Genomic DNA, 12,914 nt, shown 5'->3' on the forward strand with positions numbered 1-12,914 from the left:
CTCAGCTTTGCACCTGAGCCCTGCTCCCAACACACACACTATTGGACCTGTCCCCCGCCTCCCACACACACACACTTGGCTGGCACACGCACACACGGCTGTGGGCAAGTTAACCTCTCTGAGCCTTAGATTCTGTGCTGCTTCTCTGTTGCATCGACCATTTTGTGTCTTAGTGCTTACCCCAGCTCTGTGGGATTACCGTGTTATCACCTGTGTGACTCAGGCAGGTTTCCCATGGGACTCTTAAGGCTGTGTATCAGCTGGGTTTTTTTTCCCCACAATGGAACGACCTGGCCCAGGCTCCAAAAAGGACTGAGGGCTACCTTGCTCTATGCACTCACTCTTTATTGCTGTTGGACAAAGTGCTGATTCCTGCCTGGCCCAGGAAGGGGAGGTCCTGACCAGCTCCCACTCTCTGTGGCCAGCAAGCAAGGCTGAGCAGAGCTTGGAGACCCAAACCTGTCCCAAGGAGCGGTCAAGGGTGTGGCACCCTTGCGAAGGGTGCAGGGCACAGGCTAGTTGGCACCCATGGCCCCATGCATAGCCCTAGCCTTTCAAGTCACTGGCTGTGGGCTCCTAGTAGAATTCATCCATGAATTCGAGGAAGCGGCCCAACTTAGGCTGGCTCCCACTCAGTGCTGGGCGGGCCTGGGGTGGCGCTGTGGTCCCAAACACTGACCGCAGCGAGCAGCGCACCAGCTGCCGGTAGCGCGCACGGAACTCCTTCAGCAGCTTTTTGGCCTCCAGGAACTGCTTCTGGTTCACCAGCCGCTGTTCTGTCCGCTGGCGCAGGACTGCTCCTGTAGGGAGAAAAGCCAGGAGGGACACTCGGGTCACCTGGGGTCCCACCTATCCCAGAGCAGTAGGGACTGGGTCCAGAGTTCCCCCATAAAGTGGGATGGAGTGGGAAGAGGATGGTAAGGGCCTGAAAATGGTCTTTCCAGCTCAGGCACTAGAAGGCCAGAGGGATCGCCTTCAGAGTCTGTCTCAAGCCGTTGGAAACATGCTGTGTGACTTCAGGCAGCTCTCTGCTGCACTCAGCTCACTTCCTCCATCTGCACACAGGAAGGTCGGGCAGATGCTCTAAAGGGCTCTTCCTGCTCCGACACAAGCCCTCTGCCTTATCCCAGCGGGGGAGCAAACGTCTAGACCTCAGAGCCTGGCTGATGAGGACGGGGGGCCTGAGCCATACCTAGTGGTGCCTCTGTAATGTTCTGGGTGTCCCGCATGCGAATGAGGATGTCATCCAGCAGCTGGGCTCGAGTCTTCCGTCGGGGTGGAACAGGGATCCTCCGGGTCTGACAGGAGGTGAGAGAGCAGAGTGTTAGCACAGGCTCAGACTTTCGTGGCCTCACCTCCTCATTCAGTCACAACGACAGGCAGGGGAGAACTAGGGGCACTAGGGAAAAGCATGGCTCTTGGAGGTCCCAAGTGACAGCCATTTCTGTTCCTTAGGGTCCCCAGGGGCAGTTCACATGCACAGTGAGGTGGAGGCTTACCCGCTTCTCCTTGGGAACATAGTGCTTCTGCAGAGTATCCAGCCTGGGCTTGCTGGAGCGGTACACGAGCGGGTGTTTCAACATGTGCTGCAAGGCCTGTGCATTCTTCTGGATTCCTAGGTCAAAAGGACAAGGTCGAGTCAAGGCACATCCCCCTCCTCCTGGATGCCTCCCCTGACTTCTATGACATTCCCCATGTCATAGCAGCCCTGGGTGAAAGGATGGGGGGGCGCCAAGAAGACCCTTTCTAGCCAAGAAGACACTGTTCCCATATCCTGGTCTGATCGTTGTGGTGCCAGAGGTGCCATCATTCAGTGAATACTTGTATCACTGAACAGGCCCTAATGGAAAAACAGCACGAGAGTGGGGAAAGGCAACCCATTAACCTCGGAGGGTTACACTGCAGAGACTGACACCCACAAGAGCACAGCTGGGCACCAGTGCAAAACACATCAGTCCAAAATAAGGGGTGGGAGAAGACGCTGCCTCCCTTGTCTCAAACCAAACAGGGAGGATTCTGGATGTTCAGTTTAGGGATTACCTGGGCTGGGGGAGGACCTGGGGAATCTGACTAGTCTGGGTGATTATTCATTAAACCCTTCCTGGAGAGACTTCCAACCAAAGCAGTTAGGTCCAGAATGGCTGGAATCTCTGAACAGCTGTGATTCCCTCAAAACCAATGAAGGTCCAGGCCAGGGCTCCTGACAAGTAGGGCTCTAAACCAGGACACTCCCAGGGGCATATGGAAAACAGCACCCTGGCCTGGAAAAGAGTGTTGGCACCAGCCTTGGCTTTGCCCTGATTTGCTCTGGGTCATGGAGAGGGCTCCCTGCCCTAGAGACATTCTCCTCACATACCTTTTGGCTCAACGAAGGTGGGGTCAGGCTTGGCTGTCAGCAGCTCCTCATAGCCATGGTACTTCCTGGGGAAAGAGGCAGATGGGGGCTTCTTCTTTGTCCTCTTTGCCTCTCTGGGTGCTGTGGATGGCAGTCTTTGTTCTTTCTCCTTTATCTCTGAATCATCCCTCCGGAAGATGGAGGAAGATAACCCACTGACCTGTGCCCAAGAAGGAAAAGAAAATGCATTCCGTTAACACCTCTGAGCTCTGTGTGGGCCTCCATGCTGGATCCTGTTTAGGGCAAGAAGCAAGCCTGGGGTGAGAGGAGGCAGACATGAAAACAGACACTGACGATACACTGAGATAAATGCTGTAACAGAGGGGAGCACAAGGGTGCTGGGTGAGCCCACAGAAAGCTCTAAAACAGCCCAGGAGGCCAGGAAGTGTCCTGGAGGGATTGTTACCTTAGCCTGAGCTAAGTCTTGAAGAACCAGGAGAGCCATTCCCAGGCTGGGGTTGGGGAATGGTCTGCAAGTGATGAGAAAGGAGGACTGTGATTTGTCCCCATGGGTGTCCCTACCAGTAACCTTGGATCAGTGGGGGACTGCGAACTCCCAGAACAGGCTTGCAGGCCCTGCCAAGGGTGCTGCTGTCTGGTTTCCAGATCTTCCCTGTGCTTAGTTCTAGCTGCCTTATAGCAGTTCAGCCATCTAAGGGCTGGACAGGAACCCATGGGAGCTGGGAACAGTGGGCGGGAGCAGGTGGGGTGCAGGCACCTGGGTCAAGAAGATGGACTCTGTGCTCTTGGTGTCCTCATCTGACAGGTGGTCTGGGCTGAGGCGGCCAGCAGCATCGCTCCGGTGGGATGTCTCCTCACTATGCACAGTGGAGTCGGAACAAATGGGAGGCAGTGGCACGAAGGTCCGGTGGGGCATGGGAGGGCCCCCCAGGCCCTCGATGGGCATCTCTCGCTCCACAGAAATGGTTTTGGTGGGAGACGGCTCCTTAGTCAGCTCTGCCTCTGACTCCAGCATCTCCTTTGAGGGAGATTTGATCATCATGGATGGGTGAGGGAGAATCATAGGCTGCTTTGGCACCTTGGGAACTTGAGTTTTCACCTGTCATGGGAGAAGGGCTGAATTGGTCTGCTTCCTAGTCAGAATCTCTCCTCCTGGACATAAGCAGCCTAAGGCCAACCAGTATAGCAGTCAAAGCACTGGGGTAGGTCTCATGGGGAGGGGAGGGACAAAAATCACACTTAGTGGGCATCTACGATGTGCCTCGTACATGACATGTTACGTTTTATTTACATCTCAAACTACCCAGTGAATAAATGTCCTCATTTTATAAACAAGAAAACGGGGGCTCAGAGAGGTAAAATGACTTGTCCAAGGTCACAGAGTTATTCAGTGGCAGAGGCTCCGGGCCTCATTCTGGATCCCTGACGCTATCACTCTGCCCTTCAGTAGCCTCATTCCTCTGGTCGAGGTGTCCTGCAGTGCCCATGACTTTCCTCAGGGACCCCTAGGAGGGCCTGGGGGAGAGGGCCCCACATTTTCTGGAAGGTGGCAGCACCAGCCCCTATCAGGGTGCCAGTCCCTGCGCCTTGTACAAAGGCCTATAAGGCAAATCTCTCTCGGGGTTTAGACTCAAGGAGATAATACTTTCCCACTGCACTGCTCAGCTTTCTGAGTTAGCAAAAGCCTGTCACCTCCCCTCCATGCCTCTGCTCATCTGCCAGGAGAGAGCCATGCGCCCAGCTTCCCTCAGCCGGGCTTAGTCCTGCTTCCCCTCCCTAGTTACCCGGTGGATTGCTTATTCTCTGTCAGAAGTCTCTAGTCTACTTACATCTGTAGTGTGACAGGCCATGCAGTGCGGTGGAAAGGTCTCAAGCACACTCTACCTTCTGAGCTCACAAAGCGGGAAACAGTCCCTGCCTGCCTATCTTGCAGAGTTTTCCCAAGTGAGATCTCAATGGTGTGCTCAAATGTGCCTGGTGAGCTAGGGAGTGGGAAGGATGACTATTTTATACAATAAGGTTCTTTTTAAGTATTTCCTTTTTGAAATACGTAAAATCTCAGTGTTTAGATTTGAAGCCTGAGGGACCCAGTGTTTTTTCAGAACCCATGCCTCACAGTGGCCAAAACAAGTGCCATTATTTGCCAGCTGGTGGGGAAGGGGCCACATTGATTCCTCCCTCTCACAGGTTTGTGCTGGAGGAGTGCTGGGGATGCTCTCCCTCTATCCCACCACCACTCTCCTGAGCAAAGACTGGGTAATCTGACTGGCCAGAGGTTGAGAGTCACTGGGTCCTGTATGCTGGACTGCTGAGCAGGCCATGTTATCTTCCATCTGTGTTCTCACACAGAAGCCTCACACCGCTTTCTGGTTCCACGTTGGGTGGGTCCAGGCCTGCTCTGGCAGGTTCTCCATTTTCTCCCTGTCCTGTCCAAGTCTCGTAGGAAGGAGTGCCAGCAGCCTTGGTCTACGTAACTGAGTAAAAGGCTGTACATCCAACCCATCTCTGGGAGCACCTTGGGGACATGCAGGCATCTCCAGCCTGCCTGCAGCCCACACCATACTCTCCGCGTAGCCCGTGCTGGAGGTCAGACAGCATTTACAGAGCACTGATTCGTTTCTCATTTGGCCACTGGTATGTGTGTTTATCCTCCATTAGTTGGAACGATGGTGGTGCCCCTGGACCCCAACACTCCCTTTTAACAAGTAAGTTATTTCACCTCTCTGAGCCTGCTTCCTTGTCTGTGGTGAGGATTATGGGGGAGTGCGTGTGCAAGTTCTCAGCATGGGTGCTCTGTACACAGGAGACAGGATTACGTACTGAGCATCTGGCTCACCCTGATTCCGCCCCTCCCCAGCTGCCTGACGGGAAGGGAGGTAGTAGGACCCTTAGAGGAGGCAGCAGACGGGGGCAAAGATTATGGAAACCCTCTGGATTTCTATTGCTGGTTTTAAATGCTGCTCTGGTCCCCTGAGGGCTCAAGACAAGAGCTTGGCTGTACACAGGCAGACTCTAAAGGGAGGGGCCTAGGGAATATCTTTAACTTCTGGGGTCAGCAATGCCCAGTCCAGCTTTTGGCTGCAGGAAGACAAAGTTCAGGAGGGAGAAGCATTTCACAGAAATTTCTGAAATCCTTTGGATGAAAGAGGGATCTTACTTTATGGCATCCCAGAAGTTAAGTCTGGACCACTAGCTGAGGGGAGGCACCGAGGGGGCGGACCGCTCTCCGCACCAGGAAATGCTTCCCAAGAGTCAGGCAGGAGATGCGTATTCTAGGGCTGGCACAGCCATTCGTGATACCAGGGGTGACGTAACTTGCACTGGTAGGGGGTTTGGGAAGTTAATAATGTATCAATTTCATCTAGTCCTCTCAGCAACTCAGAGGTTTTAGAGCTGAGAAGCTGATGCTCAGAGAGTGGAAATTTTGCCCAAGTTTAGGCAGCTATGAGAAATGATGGCACCAGACTGACATGTGGGTCTTCTGACTGATTTCCCCCCACTTCTCCACAGTGTCTTTTTTGGACCTCAGTTCCTCTGGAAAATTAGGGGATCAGACTCAACGCCCTCCCGTACTCCTCCCTACTCTGATTTTTGGGTCTCTGCCTGTCTTACCTCTCCTGGGTAAATCTGTATGTCATACAGTGAGGGAAGGAGAAGACAACACTGCTGCTACAAACCTAACAGAAGTCTCCCAGGCATTGTGGGTGGGAGTGGCTCTGCTGCCAGGCTGATCTGCAGCATTAAAATAGGCTCCACTCCCTCTGGGCATGGGGGTCCTGCCTCTGAAGCCTTACCTTCCGAGAGTCCTTCCGAGGCATCAAAATATGATGCTTAGCCTTTACTATCTTCCTTCGAATTAAGTGGATTCCCAGCCGCTCCTGGAGGAAGCTTTTTAGCAGTGGTGGGACCCCTGGAGCCATGATGGGAAAATAAGATTATTTTGTTAGCTAGCATTTACTGGGGGCTTCTATGTGCCAGACACCGTTCATGTACATGTATAACCTTACTTAATTCTCACACCAGCCCTAGGAGGTAGAAACCTATATCATGCCTATTTGACAGATGAAGAAACTGAGGCACAGAGAGGTTAAGGAATTTGCCCGAGGCAATGAAGACAGTGTAGAGCAGAGATGAGAATACCCTACTGTCACTCCAGAGACCCAGGATTCTAAACGCCTCCAGCTGCTGCATCTTGGACAGTGGGCTGCTCTAGTGACGCGGCAGCGGCTGCGTTCTGTGTGTTCTGGGAGGGGGAGGGCTCTGCAGTTCGGCTTCACGCTCCTCCCCAGCTGGGAAGTGGGGAGTGAGGTCGCAGCAGACTTATCCCACAGAGCAGAGTGTCATTATGGAGCTCACACAGGATCTAGATAATTCTGTGTTGCATTCCCAGTGCTGCCTTTTTTTTTTTTTTTTGCTGTGTGACTTTGGGTAGCCTGTGATTCTCTCTGATCATCAGTTCCGTCTTCTGTGCATAAGGACAATAATGCCTACTTCTCAGGGCTGCTGTGGGGATGAGTGAGTGTGAGCATGTGCTCAGCAGCGTCTGCTGTTTCTACAGCCGCAGTGCACCATGAAGCTTGTCCACCCATGACACAGCAGAGCAGGGCTTGGCACTGAGGTAGGGATGAGGTTCTCCACATTGCTTCTTGGGGACTGGGTTCAGGGGGCAGGTTTGCGGGTACCATACCTCGTGTATGGGTCACCAGAGGGTTGTTGTGAAAGATGAGCTCACAGAGAGATGGGAAGAGAGCTACTGGCAGGATGGCATCTTCCTTTGCAATCTGTAAGGAATGCAGGAGAGCATCAGATCGACACCACCCCGCAGCTCTGCCCAACTGCTTCCAGGCCCTACAATGCAGGGCTGCATGCCTGCAAGGTCTGGGGTGGGAGTGGGGCTGGGGGAGTGAGGCTGCTGGGGACAGGACTTACTGCTGGGACTGTCTTATCTCTGCAATTTCACCTAGTCTGACCTATTCACAGAGCTAAGAGAGGGCATCCCTGAGATCCGAAGGATGGCAGGAGGCGATGAGTGAATGCAGTGGGGGATGCAGTACGTGTCAAAGAAATCTCTGTATTAATCGAAACATTCCCTCTAGTTTCTGGGCATACAGCTAGACTGTTTCTTCTTGCCTCCTAAGCAGCTAGACGTGGGCCTATGACTCAGTTCTAGCCAATGCCACCTGCGTGGAAGTGATAAATGGGCTACGCCATTTCCAGGTGCAGCCTGGAAATTCAAAACCTCCTGCAGGATCCTCTCCTCACTCATCTATCTTTCCACCAGTTGTGTGCATGCATGCTCAGTCGCTAAGCCGTGTCTGACTCTTTGCGACCCCATGGACTGTAGCCCCCCAGGCTCCTCTGTCCATGGGATTTTCCAGGTGAGAGTACTGGAGTGGGGTGCCATTTCCTGCTCCAGGGGATCTTCCTGACCCAGGGATTGAACCTACGTCTCCTGCATCAGCAGGTGGATTCTTTACCACTGAGCCACCTGACCAGTTGCATAGGATTCAGTAAGTTCTCTTAAGGTCCTATGGGATGACAGAGCTATGGCCAGAAGAGATCTAGGTCTCTGAATAATCACATGAAAGGCCACCTACCAGCCAGGAATATCCACAATGGGTTTTGTAAAAGCAAGAAATACACTTTTGCGTTCACTGACATTTTTAGTTTGTCACAGCAGGTAGTATTACTTCCTCTAATGCAGAGAGGAAACATTCCATACAAAGTAGAATGTGTGAAAGATACCACAGCAAAGAGGAGAAACCCTGTTGGAAGGATTTAAAGAAGGCTGCTGCTGCTAAGTCACTTCAGTGTGACACTTCAGTGTCCGACTCTGTGTGACCCCATAGACTAGTGTGACTAAAAGCAGAGAGAAAGGGTGGTTGGTGCAAAATGAGACTGGAGATGCAAGTATGGGCCGGACCAAAGTTTATTAAAGATGTTGGTCCATAGAGAACCTATTAGATGAATTTTTAGAAATATGAAGACCTAGGCTATTGCTTCAGGAGGGGGATCCAGATGACAGAGTAAAGACATGGAGCTCACCCCCACTCCAAACACATCAAAACTATATCTACACATGGAACAATTTTCATGGAAAACGTTATGGCATCTGGCAGAAGAGCTCCTAAACCACCAAGGCTACAAGAGAGACTCCCACATAATCAGGCAGGATGAGAAGAAAGGCACTTGGTCAGGACCTGTGTCCCTGGGAGGGGACTAAGAGGAAGAGGGAGACAGCGTGGTGGATACTATCCCAGGGAGTGAGTGGGTCAGGACACAGACAGGGTGTCCGGTCCTGGGGTCCTACACAGAAAGGGCAAACCCCGTGGCTGTTTGGAGAAATGCTGGGACAGGCTGGAGAAAGGCTGAAGCCTAGACTGCACTGGTGAGGAGGGTGTGGGTGCTGGCTCACCCCCAGACAGGGCAGGGGGTGGTCTACCCTCGCAGCTGCGGCCATGCCACACTCTCAATCTGAGCTGAGTGAACACCCCAGGCCAGCAGTGGACCTAGGGCAGTCAGGTTCTAGGAAAAGAGTCCATTTAGGGATGCAGAGGTGGTGCGGGGGGCCTGGTGGGCAATGGTGGCCACTGCTGGCACTTACACAGAAGCAGCCCAACTTCCTACAGCTTGAGCAGCGCTTCAGTTCCCACAAGCACAACGCCGAGATTCCCAGTCCCAGCCTAGTGAAGGCTCCAGCCCTGCCCACTCTGTGCTACAATTGTGCACTAGATCTGGGCCGACCATAACGGGGGGAAGATGCAACTTGGACTGCAGCTGAGTAGAACTCAGATGCCTGCACAGGCACAGCGCTGGACCTCTGTAAAGCACAGGAGCCCCTCTTACTTGTGTGCTCCCCTCCTTCAGGGCAAAGGCCCCAGTGTGGGAGAAGGAAAACCACACACACTTAAAGGGAACAGACTCAGCCCGAGTCAGACCCTCAAGGTTTCCACCCCCGCAGCTAGGCAGCAGACCCTGCCCCTTGACAGAGTAGCCTCTGTCTGCTGGGAGCCTCACTCTCTGCTGGAGTGCCAGCTGACCCCACACCAGCCCCACCCTCTATCATAGAGGACAGCACCCCTGAGGAAAGACCGGGCTGGTGTCCACCTCAGACCCAGCCCTCACCTCAAAGACACTGGGGACACCCAGCCAACATATGGTACTCCCACATAAAAAACATCCGTTCCAGACCAGGGATTGGCCAAGATGGTGGAGTAGAAAGACCCTGAGCTCACCTCTTCTCACAGGCACATCAAAATCACAACTATTTACAGAATGACCATTGATGACAAGGACCAGAACCTACCAGAAAAGATACAGAACCAGCCTGCCAAATCCATTAAAACAGAAACAGCAATTTAGGCAAAATGAGGTGAAATAGGAACATGTTCCAGATGAAAGAACAAGGTAAAACTCAGAAGAAAAACTAAGTGGATATAGGCAATCTACCTGAGAAAGAGTTCAGGGTAATGATCATAAGGATGACCAAAGAACTCAGACAAAGAATGCATCCACAGAGGAAAAGCTGGAAGTTTTTAAGCAAAGAATTAGAAAATATAAAGAACAACCAAAGATGAAGAATGCAGTAACTGAAATGAAAAATACACTAGAAGGAACCATTTACTACCATTAACCCCGCAATTCTACTCCTGGATAAATATCTGGGAAAAAAAACACAGTAATTTGAAAAGGTACATTCATCCCAATGTTCACAGCAGTATTATTTACCACAGCCAAGATAGGGAAGCAACCTAAGTGGCTATCAACAGATGAATGGATAAAGAAGACATGATACATAGATATATAGAATTCACTAATACTCAGCCATAAAAAGAAAATCTTGCCATTTGCAGCAACACAGATGGATTTGGAGAGTATTATTCTAAGTGAAATAAGTGCGATGCAGAAAGAAAATACTGTATGATATATCTTATATGTGCAATCTAAAAAATACAGGAAATGAGTGAATAAGAAAGAAGCACACTTATAGATACAGAGAACAAACTAGCAGCGACCAGTAGGGAGAGGGAAGGGAGAAATATAGGTGTAGAGAAGAAAGATGTATAAACCCTTAAGTATGAAATAAGTTATAAGGATATACTGTACAACACAGGGAATATAGGCATTATTTTATAGTAATTCAAATTAAGTACAACCTTTAAAAACTATAAATCACTATATTGCATACCTGTAACATATACTGGGCTGGAAAAAGCACAAGCTGGAATCAAGATTGCTGGGAGAAATATCAATAACCTCAGATATACAGATGATACCACCTTTATGGCAGAAAGTGAAGAGGAACTAAAGAGTCTCTTGATGAAAGTGAAAATGGAGAGTGAAAAAGTTGGCTTAAAGCTCAACATTCAGAAAACGAAGATCATGGCATCTGGTCCCATCACTTCATGGGAAATAGATGGGGAAACAGTGGCTGACTTTATTTTTTGGGGCTCCAAAATCACTGCAGATGGTGACTGCAGCCATGAAATTAAAAGATGCTTACTCCTTGGAAGGAAAGTTATGACCAAGCTAGAGTGCATATTCAAAAGCAGAGACATTACTTTGCCAACAAAGGTCCGTCTAGTCAAGGCTATGGTTTTTCCTGTGGTCATGTATGGATGTGAGAGTTGGACTATGAAGAAGGCTGAGCGCCGAAGAATTGATGCTTTTGAACTGTGGTGTTAGAGAAGACTCTTGAGAGTCCCTTGGACTGCAAGATCCAACCAGTCCATTCTGAAGGAGATCAGCCCTGGGATTTCTTTGGAAGGAATGATGCTGAAGCTGAAACTCCAGTACTTTGGCCACCTCATGCGAAGAGTTGACTCATTGGAAAAGACTCTGATGCTGGGAGGGATTGGGGGCAGGAGGAGAAGGGGACGACAGAGGATGAGATGGCTGGATGGCATCGTTGACTCGATGGATGTGAGTCTGAGTGAACTCCGGGAGTTGGTGATGGACAGGGAGGCCTGGCGTGCTGCGATTCATGGGGTCGCAAAGAGTTGGACACGACTGAGGGACTGATCTGATCTGATTGTAAATTTCCATTTTACTCTCTCCATACATCTCACCCTCTCCCTCCTCTCCCCCGGCCATGTCCATAGGTCTGTTCTCTGTGTCTGTTTCTCCATTGCTGCCCTGAAAATAAATTCATCAGTACCATCTTTCTAGACTTCATATATATGCATCCGTATATGATATTTATATTTCTCTTTCTGACTTACTTCACTCTGTATAACAGGCTCTAGGTTCATCCACCTCATTAGAACTGACTCACACATGTTCCTTTTTATGGCTGAGTAGTATTCCACTGAACATATGTACCACAGTTTCTTTATCCACTCAGCTGTTGAAGGACATCTAGGTTGCTTCCATGTTCTAGCTGTTGTAAATAGTACTTGGGCAGAAGATTTTAATAGACATTTTCCCAAAGATATACAAAAGGCCAAAGGTCACATGAAATATGCTCAACATCACTAAATATTAGAGCAATGCAAATCAAAACCACAATGAAATATCACCTCACATTGTCAGAATGGCTATCATCAAAAAGTCTACTAATAACAAATGTTGGAGAAGATGTGGAGAAAGGGAAACCTTGTACACTGTTGGAGGGAATGTAAATTGGTGGTATTGGCCATAAAGAAAATGAAATAATGCCATTTGCAACTACATGGATGGACCTAGGAAATACGTTTAGTGAAGTAAGTCAGAGGAAGACAAATACTATATAATATCATTTATATTGGAATCTAAAAAATAATAATAACAAAAGTGAATGTATATGCAAAACAGAAAGTCTCACAGATACAGAAAACAAACAAAATTAGGGTTATGGGACTAAGAGATATAAACTATTATATACAAAATAGATAAGCAACAAGGATATACTACATAGCACAGGGAATTATACTCATTATCTTGTAATAACCTATAATGGAATATGATCTGCAAAAATACTGAATCACTATGCTGTACATCTAAAATTAACACAATATTGTAAGTCAACTATACTTCCATAAAAAAATATGAAGACCTAAATTTGACAAGAGTGGGAAATGGATTATTTGTGTGTGGGGAGGAGGGATGTACAGGAGAGAGAAGTATCAAAGATGACAACCAGGGTTTGGCTCAAGTAGCTGAATGGAGTCAACAGCTCAAGTAACTCAGCTATTGACTAAGATACAGAACAGTGGAAGAACATTCAAATTTGAACTGATAAGATCATTAATTCACTTTGGATATGTCTACTTTGGAGATGCCTTTTAGACTTCCAAGTAGAAATTCACGTAGGTCTGGGGTACAATAAGGAGTTAAAAGCCTATGAGGCACTGGTCATAGGCAATGGATATGTGAAGCCAGTCTCAGGAGAAAATACAGAGGAAGAGGAGAAAGAGATTCAGAGTAGGCCTTGAAGGACTCTGACATCTGATCATCTAGACCAGAGGTCAGCAAACTTTTTCTGTCAAAGGCCAGATAATAAATGTTTTAGGCTCTGCAGGCCATTCAACCTCCATTGCAACTACTCAACTTCACTATTGTAGCAACCACAATAACTTTT

The 12,914-nt window shown here is 49.4% G+C and overlaps 1 protein-coding gene across 2 annotated transcripts in view; it reads right to left on the reverse strand.

Moving 5' to 3' along the window:
* Positions 1-332: 332 nt before the first annotated feature.
* The window catches only part of XRRA1 (X-ray radiation resistance associated 1), a 66,120-nt gene continuing 53,538 nt past the window's right edge, over positions 333-12,914 (reverse strand). For both annotated transcript variants that reach the window (XM_055549088.1, XM_055549087.1), the window contains exons 13-19: positions 7,044-7,137; positions 6,151-6,266; positions 3,114-3,455; positions 2,357-2,555; positions 1,500-1,615; positions 1,193-1,298; positions 333-800 (exon numbers count right to left, since the gene is read on the reverse strand). In XM_055549088.1, the coding sequence (XP_055405063.1) occupies positions 577-800; positions 1,193-1,298; positions 1,500-1,615; positions 2,357-2,555; positions 3,114-3,455; positions 6,151-6,266; positions 7,044-7,137 (1,197 nt within the window). In that variant the 3' untranslated portion in view covers positions 333-576. The remainder of the gene's footprint in view (positions 801-1,192; positions 1,299-1,499; positions 1,616-2,356; positions 2,556-3,113; positions 3,456-6,150; positions 6,267-7,043; positions 7,138-12,914) is intronic.

Source organism: Bubalus kerabau, chromosome 15, assembly GCF_029407905.1.
Source record: "Bubalus kerabau isolate K-KA32 ecotype Philippines breed swamp buffalo chromosome 15, PCC_UOA_SB_1v2, whole genome shotgun sequence".
Classification (NCBI taxonomy): Eukaryota; Metazoa; Chordata; class Mammalia; order Artiodactyla; family Bovidae; genus Bubalus; species Bubalus kerabau.